The following is an 18,304-nucleotide window of genomic DNA, read 5'->3' as shown; positions in this document are numbered from 1 at the left end:
AACAGGCAAAATAAAAGTCCCGACTAATCTCTTCGGATTTTTTTTTTCATAGGGTTTGGGCTTTTGGCTGAAAGAGCATATAGTTTTACAGCTGGTGGAAGTGAAGTAATGATATATGTTAATGTCCACGGGATACAAAAAGAGGAAACATGTAATATACAATTCTGGAAAAGTTCATAAACATAAAATTAAATGACAAAAATTAAATGTTTGTTATTTCAATTATGTTAATATGTATGTAATCACGTATGTAATCGATATAATTGATTATTAGTATTTATTTGAGAGGATGGAGAAGGTCACGAAGTGTGTTTCCCATAGACTGGTGTTTCCGTGTAATATGCAAAAAAAAGTCCTGATTAATCTTTCTGCGGAGTTTGAGCTTTTGGCTGAAAGAGCATAGTTTTACAGCTGGTAGAAGTAAAGTAATGATCTATTTTAATATCTAATTAATATAAAAAGAGGAAACATATATTATACAATTCTTGATAGTATATATACTTCATATATTGATATTCTTGAAACGTTCATAAACATAAAATTAAATGTTTGTTGTTGGTATTATGTTAAAATGCATGTAATCAATATGAATGAATGTATGCAATGACATGTTATTGGTTTTATTTATGCTAATAGAAAAATAAGTGGGGAAAAAGAAAATAGAAAAACAAGTGGGGAATGTGCAGTACTTACAATAACCGCTGGAGGGCACGTGATGACGTTTATAAATATGGGATGACGCGTTTTAACGTTCATCAGCGTCGTAAATCCTGCAAAAAAATTTAACATTTTCCATTTAAAATAAATGATGTACATTTATAATACTATACTTTGTATTATATTACCTTTGCATCAAATTCCAATAAACTAGTTAACGCTGCTGTGAGGGTGTCAGCGGCTATGGGTGTGACGTAATATTGACATCTTTTTCTCTTCTAACTGCTGTTATAATCAATCTTTATTTATATTTTTTCTCTTTCTGAAAGTTGTGAAAACACTATTGTGGAGTTTTTCTTTTGCTATTTGAGCAAATGGGAACACACAAAAAATATATTTAATGTTGGCTGCATCCAAAACCTGGAAACTGCTGCTTTCAGAGGATACATTTCAAGGCAGGAAGGCACCAAGGCACGTCCGAATCTAATGTTAGCTTCACTTCCTGTCTCCTGAGATACCTTCATCAGATAGTTTTTGTTGAAGGCAGCATATTTGTATCCTTCGCTGCCTTTGATATCCCACAATCCTGTGCGTTCCATTCTGTGACAGTTGAGCTGGGGGAAAAAGATGGCGTCCGAAAGTTGCATTTGCTGGTCAGTTTGTGCGTAAATGTCAGGGTTTTTTTTTTACGGAAAATCATACATTTCTTGTGAGAAATTACTAATGTAGTAATTTAATATGTTAGTTCTCACCAAAGCTCTCCATTTTGCTGTAGATCATTAAACTGTTACACTGCCTTAGAAGTCTGTCCGAAATTAGTTTCGTGAGGGGCCTTCATGCACAAACGCTGCCTTACAAGCCATTGTCTGATAAGGCAACGAGTCACTGCTTAGGTTTTCGGACGCAGCCGTAGTCTCTCATTCAAAGTTTACCCAACTACAGGGTTGCCAACTTTCACGCATTTGGCGTGACACTCACGCTTTCAGGCTCTGTCTCACGCTCTCACGCTGCCCAACTTAATCTCACGCCAAACTGCCAAACCTGCTTTTGATATTAAACAAAGTCTAAGCTTTTAGATTTGTTTAAGTTTTAATGCGAAATTCAAACAATAAATAGCGTTTTGGCGCTAATATGGCATAACAGTTAAAGCCAGAGTGTTGAAAAACGGAGATGCGACATGCTCTCTCATCTCGCGGGTGCGCGCGTGGTCACGTGCTCCACGGAGCTCTCAATACTTCTAGCGCTGTGTCAATGCATTTGAATGGCTTGATACACAACAGCTCCACTTCAGGTGTTTGCAGCAAGTTTTGGTAAACAGTACAGCATAGTGTGCATTGATTATTACGTCAACCATACAGGATCGTTTTATTATAGAGAGTGATGGAGATGCAACATTGTTAACATTAATGTTAATGTTTTTCCTGTATTTAGCCCTCATCCACTCATACACATTGATGGTCAAATGTGACCATACACCTAAACTATTTTTCAATTGAATAAATGTTCTATATTTTAGTTCAAAAATATTAATTGAATATTTTGAGATATTTTGGTACTAAATACTATCTGTGCAATAATTATGGTCCTGACCACTTAAAATATTTTTCTTCTAATATTTTTCATATTTATATTACAATTAGTATTAAGGTTGAATTAGAGAATTCTTATTCAAAGAGGCAAATTAGAGTCATTTTGTGGCTTGAAAAATAATAATTTCCATTTGTAATGCCATTACCCACTGGTGCCTTTATGGCTCTTTAATCAATATACATGTATCTAATCTAGTTGCTCAAAAAAGTATTGCAGTTTTGCATTTTAATAAATATTTTGATATGATCAAACACTAGGGGCCCTATCTTGCACCCAGCGCAATTGATTTTGTACACCGACGCATGTGTCATTCCTATTTTGCACCCGCGCAAAGCGCGCTTTTCCCTCCACAGAAGCACGTCGCTAAACTAGTGAATGCACTTGCGCTCCCTGGGCGGTTCAGCGCAAAAAAGGAGGCGTGTTCCGGCGCAAACAATCCCTGGTGCTATTTTGCTGTTCCATTAAACAATTGCGCCACTGACCAGAAAAAACCTAGTCTAAAGTCAGTGGCGCGTTGCGCGTTGTTCATTATGCTATTTTAAGGGCGCATGCTTGACCATAATGTATGCGTGCACAACGCGCATACACTTTGCTCATGTAATCTACACAGATGCAACAGTTATTTTTGCAAATCATAAATTGTTACACTAAAAAAATATTAACACATGAGATGACGGAAATCATTGTGGTGTGCCACGAAGATGTGAAAAAATAGGCATAAATCTAGCTTACAAATGATTCAGGCTAATTGTAATAATTAAGGATAAGACCTGTTTGCCCAATAGTGGCAAGACATATATGTATATAAGGACATCTGACAAATTGGTTTGTCCGTCAAGAACCAGGAAAAAAAATCGACTGAAAAACTGAAAAAACTGAAAGACTGAAAAAAAAAAAGACTGTGAAATCACCTTTACCATAATGTACAACATTACAACACAACTTCTCTGTCTTTCACTGCTCTTACAAGAACATCAGTCTCCTCGGCTGTGAACCGCTCCTGGCGTGCGCCTGGTAAATACGCCATAATAATAGCAATCCATAATGGAACTTGCGCACCTGCTTTTACAGGGAATGTTGGATGACGCTCGGATTGGTTTATTCACGTTATGCCCAAACCACACCTATGAATAATGAAGCTACTTCAGACCAACCCATTTTAGATTTGCGCCGGGCGCAAGAGCCATTTATCCCGCCGGGAAAATAGCAACAGCGCCGAGACCCGCCCACAAAGTTACTTGCGCTTCGCGCTTTGACACTTGCGTTTTAGATCGTTAAAATAGGGCCCTATATTTCTTTAAATGGGAAATTTTAAAATGTTAATAACGTACATATCCTTATTTCCTTATATGTACAGCAGGCTATGAATTGATACTGAAATCGATATAATAGTACGGTAATTGGTTAAGTACCCCCCCCCCCCCCCCCAAAAAAAAAGAAAAGAAAATCTCACTCCAACCTGATCTCAAAAGTTGGCAACCCTGCCCAACTATGACGTTGGGATCGTCAAATGTGATCATAAGTAGCTGGACTTAAGAATACAAATTTTTCCTATTGCTCTTTAACTTTAAAGATCGGGTGTTGTTCATTTGAATATGTATACACAATGAGTTCAGTGTTGGTGGACCCATATCATTTATAGGCTACTTTTGACATGTTTTACTACAAGCCACATTGCCCCTTTGAGTTCATTTTTACCTTACCACACCCAGTCAACATTCGTGCAGTAGCTTGAATTTGCCAGCACTATGCAGAGCCTGAGACTTGAATTATTTATTGAATTTTGTGAGGACGACTGAGTCGCTGCTGAGTCCAGTCCATTTGCAATGTTCCTTTTCTGACACTGTCCCACAGCACCACCATCCATTTTTCTCTATAATATGCTTGGGTCATATCTAAAAAAGATCAACCTTGAAAGTTCAAAGAAGCAGAGCACATCACGAAAGTATTTCTTTAGTTGATTTTAATCGATTTCATTCAATGCAAGCTCACGACATAAGCACATCACACTTAGAATTACCATTTGGACATCTGATGGTCCTATGTTGCTCAATATACAGGCACTACTGTTATGGAAAGCATAGCTTGAGGATAGCACCTAGAATGGTGTGCACAGCACGTGTAGGACAACCCAGGAGAAGCTCGGGACCAAGAGGCTGTAGATTTACACTGAGGGCTCTCACCCCTCCGGACCATGCTCACAGAAACAGATCGGGTCAGAATGATAACGTACAGATGACTAGGGTGGACATGCTTCTGGCTGTCAATCGCATGGACCGGTTAGCAGCATCCTTCCCAATTCAATCAGCAATATTATATGCAAGGAAAGCAGGCAATGTTAGGTTTACATCAGCAAATTGTCTTATTACATCGCATGGAGCACATGAGATCACATCTGAATGTTGCTTTATTGAGAGCAGAGCAAGCTGAGCGTAAATATGTTTCCATAGCATAATGCTCTACACTACAAGGTAACAATCACACATGTTGTTGACAGTACTGTAATACTCATTTTGATTCTGGATCGTGTTCATTTGCTAAACATGGTGCGCTTGGCTGACTCGTGAAGCTCCTACCTGCTAATTTCCAGTGATACACCGTCACACAATCTTTAAACATGCGGTTTTTAGACATTCTTGTGTTCGTCGTAGATCGTAAAGTGAGGAATATAATAATCCTATAATCTTAACGTGTTGTGAAAAATATTATTTCTCAGTGCTATTGGTGCATCTAATTAGAGTGGTCCATATACTTCAGATGAAGTCCATATCACATAAAATGAGACTGCTTGAAAGAAACAACCAGTAAATATCTTTCAATGCAAGATTAAGCAAAAACCTTATCTTATATAATAAGGCTTATGGCCATTTGCTCAGAGGCAGCATGCAACAAGGATCTGTGAATCATCTTCGCCACAGAGAAAGCTATTGATGTATATGGAAAGGGAGCAGATGCGGGGCAAAAGCAAAGATAAATTCGTAATAGACAGGACAGTGGCCGCACAGTCAAGACAAACCAAGCCTTGATCCACTACAATACGTAGGTAAAGACACCATCAGAGTCGGGCCATTAGGTCATGAACATGGGGATGAGAGTCCTCTATTCCATATCATAGCCTCCTCAACCCCCCCAAACACAAAAGTGCACTTAATCTTTTGCCTCGGCTAGTCTGTTGATCATTTCTTTGCTTTTCTTGGTGACCCCTCCCTCTGGCTTTGGCTCCTGGTTGCTCACTGAGGTTTTCTTCTTGGCAGCTTGACTCCCAGCGATTGGCTTCTCCTTTGCTTTTTTCACTGTTTTGCAATGGCTTGTTGTCTTTTTTGGCTTGGAAAGTGATGAATGATGCCTCTCCGTCTACAGGAACAAACAAAAAAGACATTTTGATGCATTATTCAAAACTGTAAAACTGCACACATGCCTATTATATATTTAACTGTTTGGTTTTAAAGGCACAATATGTAATTTCTGACGCTAGAAGTCGCTTATTCAAAATAAAGGTGTAGCTTAATGACGCCTTGATTTCGCAGAATCATGGGAGTTGTTGTCTTCACCTCTACAGCCGGTGGAAAATAATCCGACGGGACTCGGGCAGAAATCATATTCATGATGAGCTAATGTAGTAAATATTTATTAGCGTTACTGTAGTATGAAGCAGGGTGGGGCTAAAAACTGTTGTAGCAGAACGAGGCCGCTGGAGCGATTGCTAATGAGAGACGAGCGCAACACACGACTCGAGAGCAGTGGAGCTTTTATTATGCCACAGACGACGCTTCTGCTTCTTCCGCTCATGCGTATGTGTGGTAACGCAGCGCTGTTTTATCATATTAGGAGGGGTGCAGATAAGTGGTGCACAGGTGCGCATGCACGACCAAAATAAAAATTGGGTAAATAAGTTCAGACCACTCATTTGCGTACCGACATGGTTGGCAGCTGTTAATGCACAATCGTCATTTTAGAGCAACTAACTGTAATACTGTAGCCTGACAAGCGAGACCCATATCAAGATGTTGGGTCTGGGAACTCACCATTTACAGGGCTCAATCCAAGGGGCGGGACAAATGGTTGTCTTTCAAATTCTCTCTGCACGCAATTGGATAGCGCTACAACCAACCAGAGAGCAACGTGAAGTGGAGCTAGTTGATAGATAGAAACTTTCGCCAGATCTTACTTTCTTAAAGCCGCACTAGGTAACTTTTGCTCTCGGGCTCCCCCTACAGTTGTGAAACAGTATTGTCCTCTACTACTGTCGTAAACGGTCACTCTACATCAGGGGATGCATCGCACGTGCATTTGTTGACATGACAACTATGATAGCCCTGAACACTGCAGGAGTTCACATGCAGGTGTTCTGCTTGCGTCGCGTGTGAAATGTCTTCATCCCAGGTACAGTGGCATATGTTTCAGCATGTCATATGAATACAATTTCATGGGTTTTATTTTTTTCAAACGCCAAATGATCGCGATGCTCACGTTTACAAGCCAGCGTCATTATAGTAGCCTAGTCTATTGGTTACCGTTTTACGGAATCTATATGATACTTCAATTCAGTGTTTGAGTGGTAGGTAATAACCATATATCGTCAATATTATAATATCAAGCTACCATAGATGAATCTGCAAATTCGAAAAAATCGATTTGCATTAAAGCTTGAGGAAAGACAAATAAACCAATATCACAGACATGTTAGGTATCCTAAAATATGATTTTGTATGTATTACGTATTTACTTGCAAGAATGTAGCCCCTCCTCCTTTAGCTCACGCCAACGAGCAAACGCTGCCCAATGTTGATCCTCGTCCTGCCTTTAATCCGATCACTTTCTCGTTTCCTCTTTTTGCTTTCCTCAGACAAAACCTTTGCTTTTTTATTTTTCTGTGCTGCTTCGGCCATGACTATAACATTCGGCAAACAAATGATTTGCGAGCGATTTTTTCACGCACGTCCGAATTTAAGGAAGTGGGGATGGTGGTGGAAGTGACGTATATGCCGTAAAGCAGTCTAATTTTGTAGTTCTTTTTGTTCTCGGGTTACTACCCGAAACCCGAAGTTTAAAAGTACGATTAAAAACGATACAGACCCCGTCAGGCTATGGCAGACGTGTCATTCAACCTATTGTAAGTCGATGTATCATCACAAGAGTTTTGAAAATATATTATGAAGGTTGAAAAGTTACCTAGTGCTGCTTTAAGAATGACTTCAGACTTCAGTTTTTCCAGCTCGCAGGTCTACCGAGAGTTGCTAGACTACACTCGCAGCAAATAAGGTTTGCTGCCTCTAGGGTGCGTCTAGATTTCTAGGCTAGTAATACTGTATAAAATTTCCATTTGAACTGAATGCATAAAAAAGCTGTGACATTCACTCACGCGCTTCACTCGGCAGTGCATATATACTTACTTCCTGGCAACCCGCCAAAATAAAAGCTTGCTGATTTTAGGTTTGAAAATGTTAAAAATTCATATAAACAAAAAAAATTATAGCATTGTATTTTTAAGTGTACTATAAAATAATAGTATTTTTATTTAATACTCATGTTTTCATTTTAAAATATAATAGTATCATCATGAGAACCAGACCTAAAAACGTATGTGCACCCCTGCACATTAGATACATTTGAGTGTGTTGAAAGTTATGTTATAATGCTACTCTCTGCGTTCGCTCGGCGGCTACTATGAGACACTTGTTCACACTGCAGTGAGCTAGATCGATATTAGCCATGGTAAAACATGATACTCCCGGTAAATCAAGAAGTTTTATAGTTTAAATCGGAGATATTTAACAAAGATTAGTTTTCTGTCGATGAATGTATCCAAACATTTGCTCACCTGTCTAATAAAACACATCATATATTAAAGCGTCTTTGGCATTTCCATGGTTTCTACAAAATAAAACCAGAAATCGAGGGTAACGCACGTATGATGTCATTGATAGGCGACGCACAGACATGAGCCGTGTCCTGGTTAAAAGCTTATTTCTCTGGATTTAAACATTCTTAGAAACATTTGGGACAATACACAAGTCAACAAAATATATAACACTGTTCTAGTGGCTTATGGATATTTTAATCCAAAAACTTACATATTGTGCCTTTAAATGTAAAAATATTACGTTTACCATATACACTGCCATTCAAAAGTTTGGGGTCAGTAATTTTTTTTTTTAAAGAAATTGAAACTTTTATTCACCAAGGACATATTCATTTGATCAAAAGTGACCATTTATAATTTTACACAATATTTCTATTTAAAAACAATTCTGTTCTTTAGGATGTTCAGTTCATTAAAGAATACTAAACAGTCTTCCACACACACATTTCAACATCGATAATAATAAGAAACAGCTATTTTAAAGTGTATTATATTACTGTTTTCACAGTATTTTTGATCAAATAACTGCAGCCTTGGTGAGAATAAGAGACTTCTTTCAAAAATCGTACTAACCCCAAACTTTTTAATGGTAGAGTAGTTTCTACCTACAAACCTTTATGGTAAACACTTGGACCCCATGAGCGCCATACGGTTAGGAAACAAATAAATAAACAGGAAAAGTGTGTAATTTACAGTAGAAACATGATTTTGGCCCTCCAGTGCACACTGTACATTTAAAATATCAATAAAGTCATTCTGAAAACGTGTTTAAATTAGTATAGTGACATCCAAGTTAGTATCTCATGACAGAAATATGTGTTAGGATGTGATTTTCAGGCCCTATTAAATGTAGATGAGGTGTTCAAAACAAGAGGTGTTCTGTTCTGCATACTCAAACTAAGAGATGCAGTTCGTTTTTGATGACAGACTGTATCTAAGCCACGCCCTTTAAAGCAAGCTATCAAAATTTGTCACAGAAGATTATATATAACATATATAATGTGTGACTCATCCCAGATTACCTATACTTTCCAACAATGGAAGATTGCTGCTATTTTGCAAGGTCGTGCTTCATTCAAATGCCTTGCACAATAGCATGATCGCAGTGATCAGTGTGAGTTTAGTTTCGATACTAATGGAGTGGAAGTCTATTAGTATCTTTTGGCACTCAACCACTTCTGCTCAATGTTTCTGAAGCCAGTAACCTTGCATAAATCATTTGCATTCAGTTACAATGGAAGCTAGCCCCTGTTGATAGTGAAGAGATACTACAGTTTCATGCAACAACAAAAAAAACTAATTAAAAAAATGCATAGTGTTGAGCATATCCTCATTGTGAGGAGGATTTAATCAGAATCAGAACCATTGGTGCAGCTGTATGGTGAAATACTCTAGATCCATGCTGTCCAAAGGAATCACTGAACACACCTGACTACAGAACAGAGCTGCTGTCACTGTCAGAACAGTCCTATGAGAGTGAGAGAGGGAGGGGCTACATCAACACATCACAAGCACATACACACTAGAAAATTGTCGTCTTTCAACATATTTGCTTTATTATTTAACTCTTTCCCCACCAAACACAGAATTTTCAGTGTTTTCACTGTTATATGGTAGGGGGCGCTATTACACATCTTCCGAAAGAGTACTGAATATCCTGATCAAAACACATGTGAAGACGATGCAGAAACAAGCGATATCATGCTTGTGGTTCCACTTCCCTCCGTCTGGTGGACTCGGATGTGCATCATTGCTTACGTTGCTCACATGAGGTTTAGATGAAACACACTAAGCCCTTGATCACTCGAGCTGATTTATTATTTAAACTCCTTTTTTTTACATATGAATTTGTTTTATGCATATATTCTATATGCATATACACCAATCAGGCATAACATTATGACCTAATAACCTATGACCTAATAATAACAATATGACCCACCAATCAGGCATAACATTATTCCTAATATTGTGTTGGTCCCCCTTTTGCTGCCAAAACAGCCCTGACCCATCGAGGCATGGACTCCACTAGACCCCTGAAAGTGTGCTGTGGTATCTGGCACCGAGATGTTAGCAGCAGATCTTTTAAGTCCAGTAAGGCTCCATGGATCAGACTTGTTTGTTCAGCACATCCCACAGATGCTCGATTGGATTGAGATCTGGGGAATTTGGAGGCCAAGTCAACACCTCAAACTCGTTGTTGTGCTCCTCAAACCATTCCTGAACCATTTTTGCTTTGTGGCAGGTGCATTATCTGCTGAAAGAGCCACAGCCAGCAGGGAATACCGTTTCCATGAAAGGGTGTACATGGTCTGCAACAATGCTTAGGTAGGTTGTACGTGTCAAAGTAACATCCACATGGATGGCAGGACCCAAGGTTTCCCAGCAGAACATTGCCCAAAGCATCACTGCCTCCGTCGGCTTGCCTTCTTCCCATAGAGCATCCTGGTGCCATGTGTTCCCCAGGTAAACTACACACACACACACCCGGGCATCCACGTGATGTAAAAGAAAACGTAATTCATCAGACCAGGCCACCTTCTTCCATTGCTCCGTGGTCCAGTGCTGATGCTCACGTGCCCACTGTTGGTGCTTTCGGCAGTGGACAGGGGTCAGCATGAGCACCCTGACTGGTCTGAGGCTATGCAGCCCCATACACAGCAAACTGCGATGCACTGTGAATTTTGACACCTTTCTATCAGAACCAGCATTAACTTCTTGAGCAATTTGAGCTACAGTAGCTCACTTCAGCTGTCATAATGTTATGCCAGATCGGTGTTGGAGTTGAAATTGTTGGAGAAAATATATAAAATCCTAAAGGTATATGAGCTGTTGGAGGAAAATCAAATAACAAAAACGAAGAAAAAAAATCAACAGTATAAACTTTGTAGTATTATACAATTAATTCTCAAAATAATGAATTTATTAAAATGCTTTTTTATGAAACTTACCCACAATCAAGTGGGTAAAAAAAGAATGCATGAACCTAGAATAAATGTTTTTTTTTGTTTTTGTTTTAAAGTAGAGGGTCTGTTCTTTCTTTTTACATATTGCATGTTCATATATTCATACAACAAAATATTTTGGGGGCCATGACATTTTTGTGAAAATTACCAAAAACGCTGGCAGGGAAAGAGTTAAAGGAATAATTCTATCATTATTCATTCACCCTCAAGTCGTTCCAAACCTGTATGACTTTCTTCTGTGTAGGACGTTCTATTTCAAGTGAAATTACCATGGTTACTAAACAGATAGAATTCTGAGTTAGAATGTTTCTGTATCTTTAAGTCTGATACTTTTAATGAACCGTTTGAACCACTTGACCGATTCACAGCCCAGATTGATCTAGTTCTCCAGAGACTCACAGACTCAATGATCGGCCACAGCAGTTACCAGCACCATCCAGTTAACAGCCCACTGGACGAGAAGATCAAATGTCAGTCTGTTTTATTGATATGACATCAAAAGACTTAGAGCCACTTTTATGGTGTTTTTGCTTCCTTTTAAAGCTGGAAAGTCCCCATCCCATGAGGGCTAATTGAATGGCAAATAGGAGCAGTGCAATTCTTCAAAATGTCTACTAAGTAAATAAGTTGTGGAATCAGTGTTGTTGTTGTTAATTAAAACTGACACATTACAAATAATTTACGTTATTTGAAATAAAGCCGAAATGAAATAAAAAAATGTAGGTGAAAAAAATCTCAAATTCAAGTTTATGTTGAAGTACTGAGATTTGTGGAAGCTTGTTTCCACCACAGAATAAAAAAATTAAAAGATTGTGAATTTTAACTCACAATTCAGACTTTTTTTATCGCAATTCTGCATTTTTTTCTGAATTGTGAGTTTATATCTTGCAATTCTGAATTTTTTTCTGAATTGTGAGTTTATATCTTGCAATTCTGAATTTTTTCTAGCATTGCAAGTTAATATCCCACAATTCTGACTTTATCGCAATTCACCCTTCGCCGCACTTTTGATTGACAGGCAATCTGACCAATCACATCGCCGAATCTGCCGTTTTGTCCGACAAAGCAGTCAGGAGAGTTATTAGATTAACGTCGTGGACTTGAACTTGGAAAAACGGTGTGTATTGACGTCTTTCCACGGTTGAAACAACATTTATTTTAGTGTTCATTCATGTTTAATTCATGCTTATCAATGAACTAGAAGGAAGAGATAATCGGTTCACGAGCAGCTTTAACTGAGGCGCTACAGCGATCACGACACATTAAAGAGCCACAAAGCGCTATTTATTGTTTAAATTTGTTAAAAAAATTACAATTTCAAAGTTGAGACTATGTCAAAAGTAACTTGCTCTGTCCTGTCTGTCGGCGTGTTGTCAGTATCCTCTTTGCTCCGCGATGTATTTTCTCTACGTGAGAACATGTGTGTGGTGTGAGAGCGCCATGGCTTGTCGGACATAGCAACAGTAACTAAAGGGGGCGGGTCTTTGCGAACACTCAATTGCGAGTTTATATCTTGCAATTCTGACAAAAAAAGTCAGAATTGTCAGATTTTTTTATTCAGTGGCAGAAACAAGCTTCCATTGAGATTACTAAAACTAAGTTTTAAATAAAAATTAATTAAAGCTATATAGAAATATAAAAAACTACAACAAAAAAATGACAAAAGCACACCAATCAAAATATGAATAAATACTATAATAGTTTATCAATAATGCTAAAGTTACACTGCATGGACTGTTATGAAGGTGAGTAAAATGATGGGTGAACTATCCCTTTAAGACAGCATTTAGGCCTGTTCACACCGGGACGATTTTCATGCGCGTTTATCGCTGACGTGTAATGCCTCGTGACTAAACAAAGGCCGCCAATGTGAGTGTGCACACCGACGCGCAAAACGCCAGGCGTAAAAGCGTAATTTGTAAAAAACACCTTGGGTTTGTTTTTGTTTTGACGCGGCGTGTTTAAAACTGGCCGACCAATGAGATCTGCGCTTTTGTTCACGTGCCTGGAGCTGCTGAAGTGACAGTAAAACACGACTTGGTGGTGCTCAAGCACAAAACGGTCTTGCCGAGCACACATTGATACAAAGAAGAAGTAGTAAGTAGACAAAGAAGAAGATGAGCTGCTAATGCTGCTTGCCAGTTAGCAAAAAGTGTGTGAATGGTTTTGGCAAGCACGTAAATACTGTCTCTCTTCTTCTTCTGTGGGAGTATCAGAAGCGTAAAGTGGCGCAGCACCACCTTGTGTACCGGGAGCGCCATCTACTGAATTTGCACGTTCACTCGGCGCATCGCCAGTGAAAACCGCTTGGGTGTGAACACAAAGACGCACCGAAAAACGCTGGCGATAAGCGCGTGCGATAACCGTCCCGGTGTGCACAGGCCTTTAGACAGACAAATGTTGAAGCCCCATTTTATGAAAGTATTACAATTTCATCCCTCACAGTGTAATTACATTTTTGATGATTACGCTCATTTCTGGAGTAATTTCATTGCTATGCTAAAACAGGGCAACGTAGCTCAACCAATTGTGTGTTCGGTCATAAACCGATGACCTTAGAAAGCATCATACCTTGCTGGACTCTTTGCTTGGTTCACTGTACAGGCTTCGTATCCGACGGCGCTCCATCAGCTTGTTGTCTGTGGCCTGAGGTTTGGCCTGCTCTCCTTTAAAGGTGGCGCTGTAACTGGTCTCAAGGTTGGTCTTTTCCTCTACTAGGATTTTGTACTGAGATTTCGCTTTGATGAGTTTCACTGGTTTGACATCTGTGTAAGCCTTGAACTCCGTCCTGGAGAAACAAACAGGCTTTTATAATACACATGAGTAATCAAAAATGGTTTATGGTTCATTTTCAGACGACCAATAACCTGACAAAAGATACCAGATCAGCAACCATGTGGCAATATACATGCTTCATTTAGTTGACATCAATCAGGAGGCTCTGGACTATTTAAAGAGAGTAAAGTTAATATTCAGCATTATTACTCAAACAAAACGGATGCCTTGTAAAGAAATCAGGACAAACAAATTGGGACATTGAAGTGCATCTGGGTTATATGCAGTGACTGTGCACAAAATGTTCTGAAAACTCGAGAATGACTCAACATATTTCAGGGAGAAAAGCCTCAGACACCCACAGGGAGGAAATTACACTGGTGACTGGTGATATTTTTCAAAGACTGGATCTAAAGCTTACCTTACATCTTGTTCATTGATCAAATCTTCTGTTTCAGAGGCTACATGATGACTACAGTAATCGGATAGTCTTGTTTGTATGAACAAATAGAAAAGTACCCAATAATCAGATCAGTGAGTATTTTTCAATGATCAGTTCTACTTTGGGTTCTCACAAATCTTGAATATTTGGTTACAGCATTGTGTCTATGTACAATAACAAACTAGTGCAAAAATGAATCTATATAGACTGTATAGACTATATAATATATCTAGACTGGAAGCTGCACTGGATTCAAGAGAGTTCCAGCAAGCAATTTTGCTTTTAAAAGACGTCTAATAGCCGTCGAAACACAGCCCTGGCATCTAGGCTAAAACAAGGCAAAATTTGGGCTGTCAGTGAAAATTTAACAGACGTCTAACCAAAGCCCAAGAATAGACAAGTCATCTAGAACATGATCATCTCAAAGAAATGAAACCAAACACCTTGTAATCACTGTCGACTTTGCTTACATGATGGAATATCATACATCTCGCAAGTTATTTTGGCAAAAATTATATGTAACCAAATTCATCAGCTGGGCTATATCGGGTCTATAGTTAACTGAGACGGTGAAATGGTGGCTATTGCTTTCTGGGTTGTTGCAGCCCATATTTACAGACCCAACAAGGGAGTTGATTTTGCTAATAAGCAGAACCACACAAGAAATAAATGCAAATAAAACCTATTTCATAGACTGGGTAAACCCAGCTTGATCTGCCGGCAATTTGATTTCGCCCTGCAACTCTGTCTGGAAAACTGTACATTCATTTCTACTGCTTCTGTTACACTTTTGCAGGAACCAATCACAGACTGGCTTATCCACCTGGTGCGCTATTGGCAGGTTTGGGTCGTTGCCCGTTTGTCACGCCTCTTGTAGTCTGATTGGTTGAAGGACAGTTGCGTACAGAGTCATTTGAATTATGCTCGTTGATCACGCCTCTTGTGCAGTAGAAAATACAGAGCAGACTCCCCAGACCATGTTCAATCTTAAATTGAGCTTGGTCTGGTGATAGCCAGAAAAAATGTATAGTTTAATTTACACAAAATTAACTTAAAAGTGTTTATTTAATCAGTTGACAAGAGCATTGTTGGCAGATGTTCATTTCTGTTAACCAATGAAAATGGGAAAAACCCAGCAAAAACAGAAGCATATATGTTAGCATATCATATAATTTTTGTCCAAATTGAGTTACTCACATACTCTTATTATGACAGCTTATTTACATTATTTTTTTTTTTTAAGTTGTGTACAAACAAAGTCGAATGGAATGCAAAAACGTTGAATCAAAGCCGCTCAGAATACACATGGAACCTTATAATTCCAAGGTTTCGATATGGTTCCCAATTTTTTTGGGAATCAAAAATATCGTTCTAGGAATGTTCTCTGTAGGTTCTTTGGAGTAACCAAAAATGAGCCTTTCATTAACTTTGCGCCTAAAGAAAACATACAGAACGTTCATCTAATGGTTATTTAGTTTATATTTTTTTATAACGAATCACAATAATCTCACAACTAAATATTATAGTTGTGTATTATATATTGTGTAATATATTGTGTAATAATATATTGTGTAATATATATATAGTGTAATATATAACTATATTATATATATAGTTGTGTATTATGTATGTGTATTATATATAATAATAAATATATATATTATTCTAATATCAGTTCATTAGTATAGGCTCTTAATAATAAATTATACATGGCAGAGTAATCAAATCACAATAATCTCAAAACAGCTAGATATTATACGATTAATATATTATTCTAATATCAGTCCATTAATATAGTCTCTTAATAATAAATCATATGGCAGAGTTATCAAAAAAAAATTAAGGTTAATTTTCATAAGACCAATAACCTGACAAAAGATAACAAATCAGCAACCATGTGGCAACAATAGTTTGAGGCTTAAAGTTAATATTCAGCATCATTACACAAACAAAACTGATGCCTTGTTAAGAAATCAGGACAATCAAATTGGGACATTGGGGTGCATCTGTTGACAGCTGGGCTTTATGCACACCCATCAGAAAGTTATTAACTGCATAAAAATGCAATATTTACCTATATGAGCTTCCAGATTTGACTTCCTGCTTAATCTGCCTGTTGAGAGCATCTGCAGCCGACCTCCTCTTTCCCTCCACTGTGACATTTTGCTCCATTTTGCTCCCCTCTGACACGTGCTCTTTTTTGTCTAACGTCTTTCTCCTCTCTTTACTCTCTTTTTCATGCTGCTTTTCCTCAATCTCACATTTCTCCACACCGGTTTCAACCTCGGTCGTGGCCTGCTCCTGTTTGGAAAACTTGCCCTCGGCCTTACAGGGCGCAGCAGGAGAGGGTTTGGGAATCCACGGATGGTCCCCTTTTTTCGGAATGGGCCACGGTTTATAATCTTTCTGGTACTGAGTCACGTTGTTGAAAGGGGTCTTTGACGGCTGATACTCGTTTCTGGGTTTGCAGCTTCGCTCCGGACGCACACTCCAGGCTTTGAAATCCTCGCGCATCACTGAAGCGCCTGACCCGTCTTGAGATGCTGATGCTGCGGCATCGGCAGCGGCGTGAGTCGCTCTGGCCGACGCCTCCTGCTGAGCGCCATGGGCATGTTGAGCTTCTGTGGTGACCGGCTTCTGTGATATTATTGGTTTGGGTTGAGGGTGCAGATGCTGCACCTCGGCCACGTCTGAATACTTCGTGAAAACCAAAGGCACTGCAATGTCACCTTTGTCCAACTCACTCCAGAAGCGGTTGATGCAGCAAGCCCTGGTTATACAGGGCCATGCCATGATTGATAACGACGAGGCGAAGCCTTGAATCTGAAGAGAAACAATTCAGAAATGAGGCATGCAGCGCACAAAATCTCAATTTTATCAGGGCAGCGATGCTTCTTCCTAGTAACGCTCCTTGTGATGCGAGAAATCCTCTTGAAATCCTCTGTATCGTAGCGCTCGCGCTTGCGCACTTGCGGCGAAGTAATTTCGATGCGATTGATTTCTATCAGTTAAAAATTAAATATTTATTTAGCGTATAGCAAAGACATCGACTTCATTGACAGCTGTGTGACAAAGCCACCGCCCCGGTCCTCGTGTCTCCTCGGAAAGCGATGCGGAGTGAACTATCACCTGCAGCCGTCAGCGTCTGGACAGCAGAATCGGGTGGAGACGCCGCTCGTTTAACCCTTTCAACACTGACACACGTCGCGCGTCCACCCAATGCTTCACCCCCTTTTTTTTTGCCTTCAAATGCTACATGATTCTGGAACTTGTTGATCTGAAGACCCGTATGTAGCCTATATATTGCATTGGTTACTACTATAGGGGTCTAAATGGAGTTGGTTGTGCGTTTTAGGCTACTTGAGTTGTCAAAACACACCATAATACAGATACAACTGGTATATTTGATATAATAATAGCCTATTATTGATGTCTTATGTTATGAGCACAATACACGTAAACTTGCTGGACAGTAAGTTATTGTAATCTAATGATTGTTATGATGAATGCATGATTATATGACAAATAAGCAGTAGCCTAATTGTTTTTTTGTTTAAAAAAAAAGAAAAAAAAAAGCATATTATTGTGTAGTGAACTTGAAGTCTGATGTTTGAGAAAATATAAGTGGTCTATTTTTGTCAATTCTTTCACAGTTTTTTTGAACATTTTTACTGAAATGTGTCTGGTGTGTCCAAAAAGTTAAATCTTTGAACAATTCTGAAACAAACATACCATGTGCACATATGGGCTTCACAGTAACATGACCTTGAATGGGGTCCTTCAACTAATTAACTTGTCAGTGGAATTGCCTGATTTAATATCAGGATATGGTGTCACACCGGAGGACATGGTTTTCAGTGACAAAATGTAGCTATCAAGTTCCGACACTTTCAGAAATATATGAAAAAATTATCCTCATTTACTAAAATTGCCTGAGGTAACATTTGTATGCTTTTCTTTTTCATTTATAAAAGTTGTAATGTATTGAACCATGCTTGAGACAGTCACACC

At 38.8% G+C, this 18,304-nt stretch overlaps 1 protein-coding gene across 2 annotated transcripts; it reads right to left on the bottom strand.

The window, feature by feature from the left end:
• Positions 1–4,202: 4,202 nt before the first annotated feature.
• map6b (microtubule-associated protein 6b) lies at positions 4,203–17,474 on the bottom strand. 2 transcript variants are annotated; one of them, XM_079823783.1, is made up of 4 exons: positions 16,368–17,447; positions 13,648–13,864; positions 9,539–9,578; positions 4,203–5,601 (listed from the first exon to the last, which is right to left on the bottom strand). In XM_079823783.1, the coding sequence occupies exons 1-3, from the start codon at positions 17,084–17,086 to the stop codon at positions 9,543–9,545; spliced, it is 972 nt and encodes a 323-aa protein (XP_079679909.1). In that variant the 5' UTR covers positions 17,087–17,447; the 3' UTR covers positions 4,203–5,601; positions 9,539–9,542. The 2 variants fall into 2 exon arrangements, with proteins under 2 accessions (XP_079679909.1, XP_079679908.1); XM_079823782.1 differs by lacking the exon at positions 9,539–9,578 and having other exon boundaries at positions 16,368–17,474.
• Between the last annotated feature and the right edge of the window lie 830 nt (positions 17,475–18,304).

This window comes from Gobio gobio, assembly GCF_949357685.1.
Source record: "Gobio gobio genome assembly, chromosome: 8".
Lineage (NCBI taxonomy): Eukaryota > Metazoa > Chordata > Actinopteri > Cypriniformes > Gobionidae > Gobio > Gobio gobio.
The sequence above is the reverse complement of the archived record's forward strand: the minus strand, read 5'-3'. Positions and strand labels throughout refer to the sequence as shown.